At 41.2% G+C, this 19178-nt stretch overlaps 2 protein-coding genes across 8 annotated transcripts in view; one reads left to right on the forward strand and one right to left on the reverse strand.

The window, feature by feature from the left end:
• Positions 1-19178, forward strand: part of dlgap1b (discs, large (Drosophila) homolog-associated protein 1b) — a 232740-nt gene that overhangs the window by 70404 nt on the left and 143158 nt on the right. For all 7 annotated transcript variants that reach the window (XM_067435225.1, XM_067435224.1, XM_067435223.1 and 4 more), the window contains one exon: positions 9857-9941. The gene's annotated coding sequence lies outside the window, so the exon portion shown is untranslated. The remainder of the gene's footprint in view (positions 1-9856; positions 9942-19178) is intronic.
• On the reverse strand, positions 15461-16375 carry LOC137063261 (uncharacterized). Its single transcript, XM_067434305.1, has one exon. The coding sequence runs from the start codon at positions 16373-16375 to the stop codon at positions 15461-15463; it is 915 nt and encodes a 304-aa protein (XP_067290406.1).

The raw sequence follows: 19178 nt of genomic DNA on the forward strand, positions 1-19178 counted from the left end.
CCCAACATATAAGAACAATGTGCATATAATCACATCTATGTTAATAGAACCACAGTTGGTTTTTATAGTTTTGCCTAATAGTTAGTTGCCAAAGAAACAATGCCCAAAGCGTCAGCCGGTGTGGAACAGTGTATGTGAGTGACAGAGACTTGACACCACCCACTCCAGTTCCACTCAGGGTTTTCCATTTCACATTTTCCTATCCACCTTATTTTTAATGTAATCTCTGGTGCAGCCATTGGTAAATTGAATGTGCAAACATTAAACATTCACTTCTAGTTATATTTAACTGTACAAAAATTGTCCGTTACACTGTAAAAAATTATCTGACAAGTTATGACAACGTGTTTTTACATTGTTTTAACTTAACATTGATTTAAATCAAAATAAGTTAAGAAATGTTAAAAAAGTATAAGTTTTACAAGATGCGACTCTTTTTAAAAGTCAGTTTAACATAATCTAAAGTTGAAATAACTTAAACATTGAAGTCAAAAACGTAAAAATTTGAGCCCGTGACTTTTTTTTTTAAAACTTTTTTTTATAAGTGTATGCAGCTTGATATTGCAAACTGGTATTTGTTAATGTATTATTCTAATTTATACTACGGGGCAGTTGAATGCTTGAATCTGATTGGTTGACGGACATTTTAAGGCCTGCAATTATTTTCAGTGAAATGCACTCTGAACGCACTGAAACCCATTACGGTTCCATATCACTTTGTCAAATCATTTAAAGGGGGGGTGAAGCACTCAGTTTCAGTCAATCTCATGTCAATCTTGAGTACCTATAGAGTAGTATTGCATCCTTCATATCTCCGAAAAGTCTTTAGTTTTATCATATTTATAAAATAAATATAGGCTGTTCCGAGTCCTTCCGGAAAAAACCGAGCACCTGGAGGCGTATCGTGTGGGCGGAGTAAAGAATGACAAGCGCGCAAAGCGGTGACGTCCTCAAGCGTGGAGAAACCCATGGCTATCTCAGATAATACAGATAATGATCCACAATCAAATCTGAGGCAGAAATAAATTGAACAGGAGAAACGGCAACATCAGGACGTCCGTCTCTGTGGTATGTACTGCATTTAGGGCCCTTTGTGTGTCTTTACGCGCAGCTTATGAGGACATGATTCGGTTTATGGACTATTGTATGTGACTAGACCTTAGAAGTAGCAAGCAAAACGGTTTTGCACGTCAGAGTCAGACTAGTGTAACGTTATACAGAACAACAATGGAGTAACCATTAGCGCATTTGAATGACGAAGCACGCGATCGTGTCGTTTACTGATGTTTACTCATGCGACGCCAATAGCAGAGACATTTGAAGCAGTTTTACTCACCGGCTGCTTCCAAAGCAGGACCGAATCTTTATCGCTGGGACCGCTCTGTCAAAAACACACGTCTTTGGTATGATTTGGTGAAGTCCTGTGACAGCAGTGACGTGGAAATCCACTTTGAGACGCAACTGAAGCGATGCCTTGAAGCTTTCCGTTATTTCTGCGTTAAAATCGGTTCAAATGCAGCGCTGCCTTCCCGGAATGCTGTGCTGAAGCGTTGAAGCTCGACGTCACCCATAGGAATAAAGTGTAGCGCGGCACGCGACATAAGTCTTCGCGGAGGACTGGATCTGGAGAAGAGCCCGGGAGAAGATCCCATACGGCCCATACAAGGACCTTCCGTTCTATTAACGTCAAGTAGACCCATACTCGAAAAAAAACTCTCCGAAACTTGTGAGAAACCGGAAGGAGTATTTTTGACACAGAAATACTCTATCAAATGTCCAACATTAGTTTTTGAAACTTTGTCTATGTTTAGGATGGGAATACAAGTCTTTAACAGTGTAAAAAGCTCAGTATGCATGAAACAACATTTCACCCCCCCTTTAAGTTATATTAAAGGTCCTTACAGGTGACAACAGCAAAAGAACCGAAACCCACAATGACACTGAACAAGCAAATGAATTTAGTAAACAATAGGATTAAAACAACAAATTATTTCCATGTTTTTTTTTTTTTTGCCATAAAATTACATTTTATTATGTACAGAAAGCACACGTTTTTTTCTCCCGCTCACTCTGCTCTTCCACTCAAATGCAAACACAGTGCGGACACACTCACGCAGAAACATGTTGTCTCTGACGATTTTATCAGAAAAAAATAGTTAATAATAGTTAATAGTTAAAAATAGCAACTTAAAAGCTACTTGGAATTTCTCACTAGCGAGGTAATTAGAAGACGCGGCTGCCGAACACTGTTGAAAGGTCATTTACATTCTCTCTCTCTCTCTCTCTCTCTCTCTCTCTCTCTCTCTCTCTCTCTCTCTCTCTCTCTCTCTCTCTCTCTCTAAAATGATGGACTGGAATTAGCAACGGAGGCTTGACTTTAGATGTGTAAGAAATTAGTCCTGCACACATGAGTGTTTTAAGGGCAAAACCTGACAAATGCGTTAAAATAAAACATACGTACTATGTGGCTTCCATAGTATAAGCAGAATAATTCACATTGTGACCTATTTTTTCTAATAATTCAACGGCCCGTCATCAATTATTAGTTCCTTATTATCATAATCATAAATACATAGTACATAATGCAAATAATTTTGGTGTTTACTGCACTCACTTCAATCAGAAGTCTAACACATTCACAGAAAATAGATTACTTCTGCATTGCAAAATATGGAGGGGAGTATGATAAAACACGATGCTCTGATCTTTGGGGGGGTGAAATGCTGTTTCATGCATACTGAGCTTTTTACAATGTTAAAGACTTGGATTCCCATCCTAAGCATGGACAAAGTTTAAAAAAAATAAGTTGGACGTTTGATGTATTTCTGTGTCAAAAATACTCCTTCCGGTTTCTCACAAGTTTCGGAGAGTTTTTTTAAGAGTATGGGTCGGCTTGACGTCAACGGGTAAGAATGTCCTTGTATGGGCCTTACGGGCTCTTCTCCCGGAAGAGTGCACGCGCGAGAGCGACTGGCTCAGAGCGAGTCAGCGCGAGAGAAAATGCACTCACTGTCTCAGGATTTAATCAAACCAACAACGTCAAGAAAGAAGTGTGTTTTTGATGGAGCGGTGATGATAAAGGTTCACGATCGTGCTTTGGAAGCAGGCGGTGAGTAAAACTGCTTCAAATGTCTGTGTGTAGTTGGATATCGTTGCGTGAGTAAACATCAGTAAACAACACGATTGTGTATATAACGTTAGTTAGTTTATAAATGAAGCATGCAATGTATGGTGTGTGTTTAAATACATTTGTTTAGCTGACCATTATAGGTGTCTGTTTGTTTATTGTAAAACCACCCCAAACATAACGTTAAACTTAGGGGACGTTCCCACAAAGCACATTCAAATGCGTTACTCCATTGTTTTTCTATGTAACACTAGTAGTCTGATGTGCAAAACCGCTTTGCTTGCGATTGCTAATGTTTAGTCGCATACAGAAGTCCATAAACCAAATCATGTCCTCATAATCCACAAGTAAACACACACAAATGTTGACAAGCCACTAAATACAGTAAAGTTACATACCACAGAGACGGAGATCCTGATGTTGCTGTTTCTCCTGTTCAATTTATTTTAGCCTCCGGATCTGATTCTGGATTGTATATGTATTAGTTGAATCTGATTAATAGCCATGGTTTATTTAGGGTAATGTTTTCTTTTCCACGCTTAACGCTCTCGTGCAGTAGCTGCGTGCTCGTCATTCTTTAGCTCCACCCACACAATACGCCTCCAGCCGCTCGTTTTTCCCCCGGAAAGACTCGGTACAGCCTATCTTTCTTTTATAAATATAATAAAACTAAAGACTTTTTGGAGATATGGAGGATGCAATACTACTCTACTACTCTGACTGAAACTGAGTGCCCCCCCCCCCCTTTCTATAAAAAGAAAAAAGTCCATTCCTTACTCTTTGGGCCCTGTCCCAAATGGCACACTTCATATGCATTTATGGTTTTGTGCAGTAGACTGCAGAACACAAGATCCAGGGGGTGGAGTTGGGGTAGGTTTAGGGTTGTGTTAGGTGTACTGTAGGTGTAGTCTTAGCCTACACCCATAAGGCACAATTTGCCTCGCATAGCCAGACCTTCAGACTGACAGCAGAAATGGACTCCATCGCAGCTTTCATTGGTCAAGAACCGCCCTAGAGGACGTTTCACTGACATGTAACGCAACCAATCACAGTTAGTTTTGTTCCACGTCATGCTTAGGGGAGTGAAAATGTAAAGTCGATGTCCCTGCAATAACAGACCCACGTGCTTCTAGATATTATGAATTCATGAATGTGGTTCAAGTTTACTGCAACAATGGAGCCGCAAACTTCACGTAATTTTGAAAATCCCGCATTTAGTTGATCCTGGTAAGTGTTCACTGTCACTGTTGTAAACACAACGGCGTTCATCTTCAACGAGGGAGTTCTGAGTCAAGGCATTTGTTTCTAGGCGGACTGTTAAAGAACGCAATATGCTCTTATATGATCTTGACGACTTCGAAACTCCTGAAGTGCTAACAATTAAGTGTGCCATATGCATCAGATGTTAAGCCAACGGTCCTTGGTCGTGAAGTTTCCAGTTCTGGAAAGGGCATCAGCCATGATGTTGTCAGTGTCCTTGATGTGCTGGATCTGGAGATTGTAGTCTTGCAATTTGAGGGCCCAGCACAACAAACGCTGCTTAAAAGAGGACACGTTAGAGAGAAAGGTCAAAGGGTCTGTATACAAAATTATTAAAGTTGCACTGCACCCAAGATAAACTTTGAAATGCTTCCTTTTCAATGGTGCTGTTTAACTTCTGATGCTTCATGAATTTTCGTGAGAAGTAGGACACGCAGTGTTCAACACAGTGAGCATTAGGGATGGGCGATTAACCAGTAAAAATTCTCCCTATGATAAAAATTTGTCTTCCCACGATAATAACGATAAAGCCTAGTTGATGACGTGACCCATTTGTTCTCACATGCAGAGCGAAAACAACTAGGCTGAAGCGGAGGAGTTTATCGCTAAACGAGGGGCTACCTCTACAATCTGGAACCTACACACATATTTTCACTCACTGAGCACATGGACCGAACGCTTGAGAGATTCCCTTTTTGTCAAGCGATCGGTGAAGTACACTATTTCAGTTCATCTCAATGAATGCACAGTGTATTTGACGCACAGTAAACACTAGTGTGAGGCGCACGACTAAGAGTGCTCTGTGCTCTCACACACTCAAAGAGAGAGCGAGAGAGTCGTGCATAACACGAGAAATTGGCGGGCTACATGTAAATAATATACTTTCTTTCCTGTAGCTCAATGAGTAGAGCATGGCGCTAGCAACGTCAAGGTCATGGGTTCGATTTCCCAGGGAAAGCAAAATGACAAAAATGTAAAATGTGTACCTTGAATGCAATGTAAGTCGCTCTGGATAAAAGCGTCTGCCAAATGCATAAATGTAAATGTACTTTGTTGTGATTTCCTTTCACGAGTTCACACTTACAAATAAGTTAGATAGAATGAATGGTATGCGTATTTGGCGTGCTGTCCGAGGAGAGGGCTCCGAGCTCGGTATTTGGCCCGAACCCAGAGTACTCCCCTCGTACCTCTGGTTAAGAAAGTTAACCAGATGCTTGTGAGGTAGAAGGGGTGGTTTAGAGATGCTGCAAACTTTGTCAAGGAACATTGGAGAGTTGAGTGGGTATTTATGTGATCCTCCACTTGAGCTGATTGGTAGACATGTTAATTACTGATTGTTGACAGCTGGTTGGAATGACATCATGATTGAGTAGATCATGTGAAAGTGCTCCTCCCGAACTTAGTTTTTTAAAGAAACATCATGTAAAATAACGTGTTCATGTTGCATAATTCAGCCTCTATGAACAAGAAGAAACTAATGCACAAATGCAATCTCATTGGCTGGCGCGCACCTATTACTGTCCCTGTTTTGATTTCAGCCCCACTCCCGCTAGCCTAGCTTAGCACAAAGACTGGAGGTATATGGCTTCAGCTAGCTTATACTGCTCAAAAAGTGACAAAATAATGCCAACATTTTCCTATTTACATGTTGTAATGTGTATAGTCACAGCACGTACAAATAACAAGGTTACATGAGACACAGCTATCTTATAAACATATACATACTGTGGACTGTATTCTCAGAAGGCACAGCACTACTCCACTTCTGCGGAGTGCGGAGTGATTTGCTCGCAGCACATGAGAAGCCCCGTGGTGTTCCTTCCGTGAACAAAACCAGCGTGACTGTAGCTAGTGACGAACGTGACTGTTGATCATGGCTGATTTTGAGGAATTGTTAGAGGATTTTTACTTGGCATTAAACCAAAACCTGGAACCATATCTTTTTGAGCCAGAATACACGGACGAGGAGTTACAAACTTTGAAAGCAAATAGACAAAACGCCAATCAGACTGAGGTTGAAGGGAGAATCAGAACGAACACAATATGTGTGGAAATGTCCCTAATACACCCGGCAGTTGTTGATTTTTTTTCTCCCGTTGTGACAAAATCAACTGGAAGAAACGTCCCATACCAAGTGAACTTAATGGACAGCTGTCCACCAAGTAAGTGATTTTTTTTCAGGTGTTGAAAGGTGTTTTTTTTTGTTTTTTTTGGACAACGATTCCAGACAAAAATTGAACTGCCTGAATTAATACTGCCAATCCCCCCTCCAATTCATTAGCAAGGTAAATGCTACAGTCCAGAGAATTACCTCTAGCACCGCTCATTTGTTACTGTGACAGAACGCGTTCATGACAACACAATACTAACATTACAGGGGATACATGAAGCACAGGAAAAAGTCCAATACAGTAGTGACCACCCTATTCATGTAACAGTGTCATAAACGTTATTAGATCTAGCTAACGACTCTGTTACAGTAGGCTAACTTACGCATCTAAAAAACATAACGGAACACTTACCGCAGCCGCGGGTGATCTGCTTTGTCCTGTCTATATTATCCATGGGATGGCCGTATCCTTAAGCACACGTTTCATGTTTTTTTTTCGAAATAGTCATCCTCTGTGAAATGTTCAGAGCAAACCCGATAGCACTTGATGATGGCTACAGGTGTGTTTGGGTCTATATCCAGAGCAAGTAGCCATCGATTCATCAGGTCAGCGTTTTGGGTTGGGATTCTATGGAATATCATTGTATTACCTGGTCTCCCCTGTTTATTGTCGCGGGCCTTCACAATACAGCGAACATCCATGATTGTAAACTATCTAGCAATTATTCCAACTCTGAGCGAACTCTCTGCTTCTCACCGCGGGGCTTCTCATGTGCTGCAAGCAAATCACTCCACACTCCGCAGAAGTGGAGCAGTGCTGCGCCTTCTGAGAATATAGTCCACAGTATGTATATGTTTATAATATAGCTGTGTCTCATGTAACCTTGTTATTTGTACACGCTGTGACTATACACATTGCAACATGTAAATAGGAAAATGTTGACGTTATTTTGTCACTTTTTGAGCAGTATAGGCTAGCTGAAGCCATATACCTCCAGTCTTTGTGCTAAGCTAGGCTAGCGGGCGTGCGTGTCAGACTGAGTTATGGGATGCACGGAGATGAGAATGATATATATGGACTTATATAACTCTGGGGGATACACTTAATAAGCCAAAGTCCCAAAAAGTTGGCATGTTCCTTTAACGTTAGTTGTGAATGGGGTCTCTCACACATTGCTTGATTTACGCCTGGCATTTCTTACCTTCGGTTTTACCGTTTTACGTTTGGGGAAGGAAAATAATTACACCCTCCATCCAAACTTTTAGGATAGCCATCAGATTTGCACAATTCATATGCACAGGTTCGCATCGGCATGTTTCCCTCGCTCGAAAGCTTGACAGACCTTCTGCGACTAGTTGGTTGCTAAGCCACGATTGGCCTGTGGCAGTTTTCAGGCGTGGCTAAGCGAACGGTCGATTATGTATCGAAAATACAGACTTGGAGGAGACTGTGAGTTCTAAGGGTGCCATTTGGGACAGGGCCTTCCTCTCTGCTCACACACTCTGGTCGGGAATGCAGTGAACAATTGATTAAGCCATTCAGCTTAGAGGACAGTAAGTAAATTATATAATATCCCATATATCACTGCAGGTGGTCCCGGGAACTTAAGCTACACTTGTGCTCAGTCTGGAGCTTGAACGCAAGTACAGTGCCTTTCAAGGGATTCATAAAATGAAAGGTTCACACTAGTTTTTTCCTGGATGGTGTGTTCTCTCTTTTTCTGTCTGCCTATCGCTTTCATGTTTTTACCCCTCACTTCTGTCCCTGGCGAGAGCATTTGGAAGCTGAACTGTCAGTTTGTTGCTTTGATTTTCTCAGTGTGCAAGCCTAGCCCACAGACAGCCTTCTGCTGTGCTCACACACACACACACACACACACACACACACACACACACACACACACACACACACACACACACACACACACACACACACACACACACACACACACACACACACACGAATACTACATGAATAAATAGAGCACCAAACCGCTGAAATTGCTCAAATGTTTAAAGCTACGTGAATGTATTCATGGTCGACTCAGCTGTGTGAACAGCTTTAGGTCAGTGAAAAACGACTTTGCTTCAATGCCTGATAGCAAAGTTTGTCAAGTTGTAAAAATCTTAGCATCAATCTTAACGTCTCATCTTTTGGTTATAGTAAAAGTGTTACACTTACACAAACAGATAGAGTCGCCCATATTTATAATAAGATCCTTAGTACCCGCAGAGAGTCTCATAAATCATGTAATTGTTATATAAATCATTGTAATGATGTGTGTGCAGGGGCGTTGCAAATATCTCAGAACTGAAGGAGAGAGAATATGCACCAAAACTTGCTTATGTTATCTTATTTGTACCTACTTGTATTGTCAAGAGCAAATTATGTTTTAGGCAATGAATACTGATTGTAAATTATAGTTATAAAGTACAAATTATTTGTTTATTATTACATTATATTATACACTTCCATTCAAAAGCTTGGGGTCGGTATGATTTTTTAATATTTGTATCTGTCCCTTTAAGGCAAGTCATTTCACTCGGCAGCCATCTTTAAAATGCCTATTTATCATGCAAGTACAGCTTCTATCTCTTTGAATGGAGAAACATCAAAATCTCCAAAGCTGTTCTTCATATTTGAACTCAACAATGAAATCTGACAACGACTGTCTCAAATGTTATTTTGTTTTTAAATGCTCATGTAATGTAAATAAAAACTGAATTTTTCAGGCTGCATTAGCCAATGTGCATGTGTTGCCATAAGCGCACATCTCAGAACATGCCGTTTCTATGGCAATTTAAGCTTGGATATTGTGAAATATATTTCAAATAACTTCGAATTTAATATATTTTAAAATGTAATTGATTCTTGTGATGTCAAAGGTTTCTTTGGTGAATAGAAAGTTCAAAAGAACTGCATTTATTTGAAATAGATTTTTTTTTAACATTATACATGTTTTTATTGTAATTTTCAATGTATCAATTTAATGTATCCTTGCTGAATAAAATATTATTATTTTTTATTTTGAAGAAAAAAAAACAAGCAACATGAAGACAGAAATGTATAGAATGATATCCTCTCATTTCCTCAGATCTGTTGTGTAAAAATATTATAGCTCTGTAATCTGTCTCATACAACCATGTCCAGTGAAAAATAATATCTACATTCAGATGATGCATAATTGCTAGCTGAAAACATAACATGCACCTTACCTGATAAGAACTGCAGGGGACAAAATTTTAGGTTTATCTGAGGTGTGGAGGACACATCTCTCATACATGTTTTACCTTCAAAATAACTTTTCAAATGGGGTCTAATGCCTTTTGTGCTCTGTTTTTTCCCCTTTCTATTTCAGTGCTACAGGCGTCCTGCATGGAGGACATGAGGCAAGAATTAAACACAACGAGGAAAAGGATGAGTAAAAAGAGAGAATAAATCAGGTGAGTTTGTGGATGTTTCAGTTTGTTTCTGTACATTTCCCAGAGAATCAGTAATTCCTTTCATTTTTAAAATTGCTCCATTCTACTGAAGCGTTGAGATATTCCCAGAATGCTCCATACAAAAAAGCCATACAACTTTGCTATATTCACATACTAAAAATGTCGTCTGGTCTTCTTAGGGCTGCAAAATTCTTGACATTTTCAAAATTAACTATACTGGGTAAACCCAGCCCGATCTGCCGGCGATTTGATTTCGCTCTGCAGCTCAGGCTGGAAACCTGTACTTTCATCCTGCTTCTGTTACAATTTTGCAGAGACCAATTACAAACTGGCTTATCCACCTGCCGCGCTTTTGGCTGGTTTAACAGAATGACGGATAGAGAAGCGATGGATCGTTGGTCTGATTGTTTGAAGGACTATTCAGTTGTGTACAGAGTCATTTGAACTATGCCTGTTGATCATGCCTCTTGTGCAGTAGAAAATACAGAGCAGACTCCCCAGACTAATGTTCAACCTTTAAATATTGCGCTTGGTCTGGTGATAGCCAGACAAGAAATTACCAAGAATTACAAGAATTAATGGGACTTAATGGCTAGCCTATAAAAGGGAACTTTAAGGGATAGTCCACCCAAAAATGAAAATTATCCCATAATTTACTCACCCTCAAGCCATCCTATTCTTCTTTCAAATAAATACAATTGAAGTTATATCCAAATATGTCCTGGTTAATCCAAGCTAGGGGTGTCCATGGTTAACCGATTGACCGATTAACCGTTAAAAATTGCGTAACCGAGTGAAACATTTTGCTCGGTTAAGTGGCGTCAATGACGTGCCTTGAATTTAGTTGTAATATATGTTTGCACCCCTATAGACCGCCAGAGCGCTCCCAGACATTTGTAGTATCCATAGGGTTAGGGTAGTATCCACAAGAAGAAGTCATGACCAGCTTTCTAAGCGGACAAAGAAAGCGTGGGAGCACTTTAAAAATGAGAGTGACGGGGCGAAATGCAAGTATTGCAATGCAGTGCTTACCGCATTTTTCAGGCTATAAGTTGCTCCAGAGTATGAGTCGCATCAGTCAAAATATGCGTCATGAAGAGGAAAATAACATACGTCGCACTGGACTAAAAGTCGCATTAGGGCAGAAGCAGAGCGGGAGCCGCGCGCTCTGTGCATAACGGATCAGAAGAAAGAAAGTTTGAAGTGAGAAACTTGTGAATGACTAGAGAAAAGCAGACGTTACTTTAACTGTAATGAAGAAAACAAAAAAGCTGATCGCGGACTGAAAGCAAGATGGCCAGAGCTGAAGGGACGAGTCCACAGATGCTTGAACTCTCTGCCGGGAGAGGCTCATCAGCCGCGCGAGTCAAACGCTGAGTCTGTGTGAATCATTCTCGGCTGCATATTTTACTAACGTTTACATGCTCTAATCGTGCAGGCGCCCTCGCGGCCACTCGCATTGCTCGTGAACTGGAGCGCATCTCATCCTAATTTAACGAAACTCGCAGACATGAAATAGATCTTAAGAAACTTGAAATGTCTTTTAACAATTTAAAACGAAAAGAAATAGGCTACTCTCGGATTGTGTAATCCATTATGTGCATTTCTCTCTATAGGCGCGTTCACTACGGAGATGGTGGTCGTCAAATTAATAAGCTAAAAATAACCCTGAGGCACACTATGGTTAACCGAGTATTAACCGCTAAGGGCCTCGGTTAACGGTTAATGAAAAACTTGAAAACGTGCAGCCCTAATCCAAGCATTATAATGGCAGTAAATGGGAGCCAAAAATTTGCTTAAAATTTTGGGCTGTCATTTACTGCCATTATAAAGCTTGGAAGAGCCAGAACATTTTTTTTTATATAACTCCAATTGTATTTGTCTGAAGAATGTCATATACACTTAGGATGGCTTAAGTGTGAGTAAATCATGGGGTCATTTTTTATATTTTTAATTAAAAATAATATAAAAATAAAAATAAATTCTTGCTAGCCTGACAAGCCAGACCCACATCAAGATGTTTGGTCTGGAACCTCACCATTGAAAGGGCTCAATCCGAGGGGCGGGATAAACGGTTGTCTTTCAGACTCCCTAAGACTGCCATTCGTCAGCTTCAGTGTTTACAAGTAGCATGCAACTCTGCTGTCATTATGTTAAACCCGCCCACCGACTCTATACACGATGTGATTGGCCTGACTAGAGTTTGCTTTTTCCAGCTCAGAAGTGTATTGAGAGTTGCTAGACAACACTCGCGGCAAAATAGATTTGCTGCCGCTAGGATGCGTCTAGATTTCTAGGCTAAATTCATGCAGCAAAATCAGTTGAATTTCTACCCTGCACATTACTAAATCACATGCACACAGCACATTATCTACTGCAGTGCTGTTGGGTTCATGCTCCTTGCATGCTCTGTGCATTCCTCTATCACAAGCACAGATCTTTTCTAGAATCCTTTTTATAAATCGGCATTTATAAAATGTGCATACGCATAGATTTGGTGGTCTTTGATGCGGAAAAGTGCTTAGCGCCTTGTCAGGGTCTAAGCAGACGTACGCACTTCTCTTTGTGGCAGAGAGTGCTGTGGGTATTTGGAAATCTAAGCAATTCATGCTGCACGCCTCGCCCTTCTCAAGGAAAGGATTTGGACATTGACTGGTGCTCTTTTATATGTCAATTTCAAGATCATTTGCGATTTGAAAGTGATGCGAACACATGTTTGTTTTGTGTGTACGTTGATTCTCTGAATTACACATATGCACAATGGAGAAATGATCATAAGATCAAATGTAGGATGGTTTTAATGCAACATTTTATAATTGAGGCGCATGATCACTATGGAATCAGAGGATGTTTTTTTTTTTTACTTTTGCAAATATTTCCAACAATCCTTAAAGGTCCAGTTATTAGCGATTCCATCTTTCAAACTTTAGCTAGTGTGTAATGTTGCTGTTAGAGCATAAATAATACCTGTAAAATTATAAAGCTCAAAGTTCAATGCCAAGCGAGATATTTTATTTAACAGAAGTTCCCTTTCAAAGCCTACAGCGAACGGCCGGTTTGGACTACACCCCTGCACTTCCTTCAGGAATGACGTCACTAGAACCGTTTGTTGACTAACCCTCCGCCCACAAGAACACGCAAAATAGGGGGCGTGGTCTTGTTGCTCTCCCACGTGGAGAAGAGCGCGCATTCAGTGTTTGCATCTCCCCGTTATGGTAAGAGGCGGGACCTTTCCGGGCAAAGTGCCCTAATCTGCTGTCCAATCACAACACGGGAAGCACTGGCCCAATCAGAACTCGTTACGTGTTTTGGAAGGAGGGACTTCATAGAACAAGGAAATCATCAGGCCGTTTTTAGGATAAAGAAAACAGCGGTGTACAGATAAGTAAATTGTGTGAAAAATACGGTTTTTTTACACAGGAAACATGAACTCATGTTATATTGCACACTGTAAACATAATCAAAGCTTCGAAAACACGTGAAGAACGGGACCTTTAAAGTAACAATATGACATATAATATTTTGTTGCTTATTCACAACAAAGGCCTAGGTTTTATTATTCTGCAGACGACCGCTTCCACATCTTCAACTTTTTCAGATCATGTGTATGTGGGGTAACGCAGCGCTGTTTTATCATATTAAATACAATTTAAGTTTGTTTAAAGTTATAATACTATTTTGTGGGTTCACTCTGCGTCTACTATGAGACACTTGTTGCACACTGCAGTAAGCTATAGATTTATATTAGTCATGGTAAAAAATCAAGAAACAAGATTTAAACAATAAGACTAACTCTGCAGAGCTATAAAACAATAGCCACATTTACATGCACGCTTTTTTACGATTAAAATAATTCCAAATGAAAGATTTAGTGGACTGTTTACATGAGACGTTATCAAAACCGATCTGGGGTTTACATGTGCTGACTTTCAATCGCAATCATCACAGAGCAGTTTGTCTGCCGCTTCAGAAATCTCGTGCCATAGCAACTCTCAACGGCCATCAGGACTTAATACGGTTTTATAAAAGCTATTTATTTATTGTAAAGTGCAATCATCTCAGAAAAAATAAATTCTTCTGTCAGGCGCAGTTGAAGTAAAATGTGCCTAGGACAAACGCTGTCAAGACGAAAGGGTGTAGCAGGGCTATGACTGTGTCATTATGTCAACATTATCTTCAAAACTTCTAACGAAATAAAAAGTTTACCCCTCAGAAAAATTAACTTTCCTCTCAACATTACAGCCTGCGTGTGAGCGCGGCGCGCGTTCAGTGGTGAAGGTGCGCACTGTGTATCACGTCATGGACCTACATTGAAAAGTAATCTGGTCAGGTCGTTTATGTGGTGAAATTTATCGTTTGACCGGTTCATGAAAAGGTTTATCACACCCCTCTCAAACCAATTACAATTTCATTAATTGGGCATTTTTATTCCTATTAAGGTGTTTATATGGAGCATTTTCATTCGGATTGGACTTTTAAACCGATTACAGTGCTCCATGCTTAATAAATGCTTAAATAATACTGCTCATTGTTAGTTCATGTTAGCTAATGCATTTTCTTGTGTTAACAAATGGGACCCTCCTGTAAATTGTCACCATCATATTTGCTTTATTATTTTAGCTATTTAAACAATAAAATAATGCCTATTCTATAAATACATGTTATACAGTGATATTGTTGATAAAAACCAGCCATGTTTTAATGCGTGACCTTGTAATTGGCCCGTAGGTAATTGAGTCATCAGTGTCTCAATGTCTAATGGATCTGGTGTCTGAATTAGTAATCACGATATTGTGATTCATGGCATAGATAGAGAGAGGAGTGAGACAAAGTTTAACAAATTAGAGTTGTTCTGAGACTGTAGCAGCTGCTTGCCTTGTTGTAAGGAGTATATTCATAATATAGCCTATTTATATATATAGTCCTGAACTAGAATCATGATTGTTTTATAGCATGAAATTTCTTTAAGTACCCCATCTGGGTACGCACACGCACGCACACGCACGCACGCACGCACGCACGCACACACACAGTTGATCTGGTTTTCTAGATTTGTAGGGATTCTCCATAGACGTAATTGTTTTTCACCAGAATTCTAATTCTGTATGATTTATAAGCTTGCTTCCTCATGGGGACCACAATCTGGCGCTTTCGCAGTGTTGCCTCTCTACTTAGAGTAAGCATTTTTAGGCTTGTTGTTTAAGCTTGGCTCATAAAGTGATCGAGTTTATGGAGTTATTAAAGGTTGTGATATCTTGGTCTTATTTTCAGCATAAAGCATTTTCATTTATTTTGTATTTTTTCATGTTCTTTTTCGCCGATTTGCTTCCAAGATCTTGCAACACTAGTCAGGCTTGTGCTGCTTTCTGTCACATGCCTGTCATGTCTTGTGTGCACATGTGGGTTTTGTCTGTATGACCATTTGTGCTTCTGTAATTGTCTGATCCCTCCCCCCTTGTTATCTAATTAGTGTTTGATTTCTCCCACCTCTGTTTTTGCACTTGAATCCTCACTTTAGTTTAGGGGTGGACCATGGGCCATGATGGCCTGCAGAGCTCAGGCGCCCAGGGCGGCGTGGGCAGAGCAGGGTGTGGGGTCGGCTCAGGCAGAGCAGGGCGTGGGGTCGGCTCGGGCAGAGCAGGGCGCCGGGTCGGCGCGGTCAGTGCAGAGTCCGCCAGAACACGATCTACTGGCACAGAGACCACCGGCACAGGGTCCATCGGAACATGATCCACCGGCACTGACACCACCAGTACAGAGTCTACCGGAACACGGACCACCGGCAGAGGGACCACCAGAACACGATCCACCGGCACAGAGACCACCGGCACAGGGACCACCGGAACATGATCCACCGGCACTGAGACCACCAGTACAGAGTCTACCGGAACACGGACCACCGGCACAGGGACCACCGGAACACGATCCACCGGCACTGAGACCACCAGTACAGAGTCTACCGGAACACGGACCACCGGCAGAGGGACCACCGGAACACGATCCACCGGCACTGAGACCACCAGTGCAGAGTCTACCGGAACACGGACCACCGGCACAGGGACCACCGGAACATGATCCACCGGCACTGAGACCACCAGTACAGAGTCTACCGGAACACGGACCACCGGCACAGGGACCACCGGAACACGATCCACCGGCACTGAGACCACCAGTGCAGAGTCTACCGGAACACGGACCACTGGCACAGGGACCACCGGAACATGATCCACCGGCACTGAGACCACCGGTACAGAGTCCACCGGAACATGGACCACTGGCACAGGGACCACTGGAACACGATCCACCGGCACTGAAACCACCAGTACAGAGTCTTCCGGAACATGGACCACTGGCACAGGGACCACCGGAACAGAGTCCACCGGAACATGGACCACTGGCACAGGGACCCCCGGATACGATCCACCGGTCCCCATTCTCTCAACCTCCATGGGGCTGAGAGGCATTAACACCTGAGAGGTTAAACACCTCTGTCTCCTCTGTCTCATTGAGGTACAGGTGATGCACCTCAATGAGGAATTGGCAGGCGAACTCTCTTACACCCGCCCCCTGTTGACGGATGTATTTTGAGTTCACCTGCAACATCACCTGTACGAGCCTGGTAAGCTCCATCATCCAAAGAACAAACAAACAAAAAAAATTGGTCAGTTCGTTATGTTACGGAAAACTTTCAAGTGCAAAAAGGGGTGATTTATTTAAAAAAAGAAACAAATACAAAACAAACCATAAAGAGAAAAAAAAACACGAGGGGGCAAAAATGCATAATCAAAACATAAACTCAAAACATACCAAACTGGAATCACGGGGAAGACGGGAGACATAGACATACAACGAACTGACCAAGACTGACAAACACGAGGAGCTTATAAAAGGGAACAAATGAGGCAGGGAACGAAAGAAAACAGAGGGGAGAAATCAAACACTAATTAGATAACAATTGTCTGAGGGATCAGACAATTACAGAAGCACAAATGGTAATACAGACAAAACCCACATGTGCACACAAGACAGGACAGGCATGTGACACTTTCCCTGTGATTTCTTGCACTGCTCATACAGACATCTCTGAGATACATCTCCAAGCCTTACACCACCAAGTGCAATGCAAAGCGTTGGATGAAAGGGTGTATACACGCCACCACTGGACTCTACTCCAGTGGAGACATATTCTATGGAGTGATAATGACACTTCTCTGTCTGTCAATATGATGGACGAAATGTCTGGGTTTGGCAGTTGCCAGGAGAACGGTACTTGCCTGACTGCATCGTGCCAAGTGTAAAGTCTGGTGGAGAAGGGATTATGGTGTGGGGTTGTTTTTCAGGGTTAGGGCTTGGCCCCTTAGGTCCAGTGAAAGAAACTCTTAAAGCTTCAGCATACCAAGACATTTTGGACAATTTCATGCTCCTAATTATGTGGGAAGACTTTGGGGATGGCCGCTTCCTTTTCCAACATGACTGCGCACCAGTGCACAAAGCAAGATCCATAAAGACATGGATGAGCAAGTTTGGTGTGGAGAAACTTGACTGGCCTGCAGAAAGTCCTGACCTCAACCCGATAGAACACCTCTGAGATGAATTAGAGCGGAGACTGCGACTTGGCTTTCTCTTCCAACATCAGTGACTGACCTCACAAATGGGCTTTTAGAAGAATGGTTAAAAAATTCCCATAAACACACTCCTAAACCTTGTGGAAAACCTTTCCAGAAGAGTTGAAGCTGTTATAGCTGCAAAGGGTGTACCAACTCCATTTTAAACCCTACGGATTAAGAATGGGATGTGATTAAAGTTCATGTCCATGTAAAGCCAGGCATTTATGTCTCATCTGTCATCTATCTGTTCTCTACACACTGCACTGAATTTCTGTAAATGCGGTTATCACTACCCGAATTTTTCAGGAGTTAATTTGGTTGTAGAATACATTTGTCACTCCTGTAAATTACTGAACTGCGTGTGTACAGAACAGGATTAAGCACTAAAAGTTGAACTGACAACACACACACACACACACACACACACACACACACACGCACACGCACACACACACACACACACACACACACACACACACACACACACACACACGTTTGTTTTTGTGACGTGGGGACATTCCATAGGCGTAATGGTTTTTATAGTGTATAAACCATATTTTCTATCCCCTACACTGCCCCTACCCCTACCCATTACAGAAAACATTCTGCATTTTTACTTTCTAAAAAAATTATTTATATGCATTATGAAAAGTGGGGACATGGCCAATGTCCTCATAAGTCACCCTCTGCGTGTAATACCTGTGTCATAGCTATGTCATTATACACATTTGTGTCCTCATATGTCACAAATACATGCCCCCCCCCCCCCCCCCACACACACACACACAGGCTCTAGTGAAACTGAAATTTTTAGTTGCAGAGCAGCTGTTCTGTCAAAGGATTTGATCAGACAACTGCAGACCTAAATGTTCTGAACCTACACTGCCTCCCACACCCACAGTCTTATAAGAGAAAGAACATCTACCTGATGTAAGCTGAAGCACGCTGAGCAATATTTTTAATTAGCTGCAAACCAAAACACACACTCACACACATGCACACCCACCTGAGGGTTAAATTGACCCAGAATGTTCCATTCAGCATTCCAGCAAAACAAACACTGGCAGTTTGTTTGTCAATCCATTCCAAATCCTTCATGCTTTTGTTTGATCTTTACTAAAATAATTCTAGCAAATCTATGCTTACAGAACTCACGAAAAGATGTCAACACTAATTGATCTTTGTGTCCGCCCACCTCTTAAATCCCGATAAATAGTAGCCACCCCAAATTCAAATCCTTTCTATCATATAAATATTAGGGCTGTCAACGTAATAAAATAATGCAATGCAATACAGTAATGTGATGCGATCAGCATAGAATGATTTTTGAGAAGGATGATTTGACAATGACGATTATCATCACAGGAATAAATTACATTTTAAAATATATTCAAATAAAAATCTGTTCTTTTAAAATGTAAAATTATTTCACAATATTGCCATTATTACTGTATTTTATTTAAATACAAGTTTTTTTTATAACAGACTTGGTATATACGCACACAAACACACTATATGTCTGATGTGCTGTCAAACACACATACACACTAGTTATGTAAGTATAACAACGGAGGACAAGCATCTTTGAGACACAGAGGGTTATTTTAAGATTTTTTGTCAGTGTGCACAT

This window comes from Pseudorasbora parva, chromosome 24 (assembly GCF_024679245.1).
Source record: "Pseudorasbora parva isolate DD20220531a chromosome 24, ASM2467924v1, whole genome shotgun sequence".
Taxonomy (NCBI): Eukaryota; Metazoa; Chordata; class Actinopteri; order Cypriniformes; family Gobionidae; genus Pseudorasbora; species Pseudorasbora parva.

Coding starts and splice junctions, on each gene's coding strand:
- LOC137063261 (XM_067434305.1), bottom strand. CDS start 16,375: ATGGGGACCGGTGGATCGTATCCGGGGGTCCCTGTGCCAGTGGTCCAT.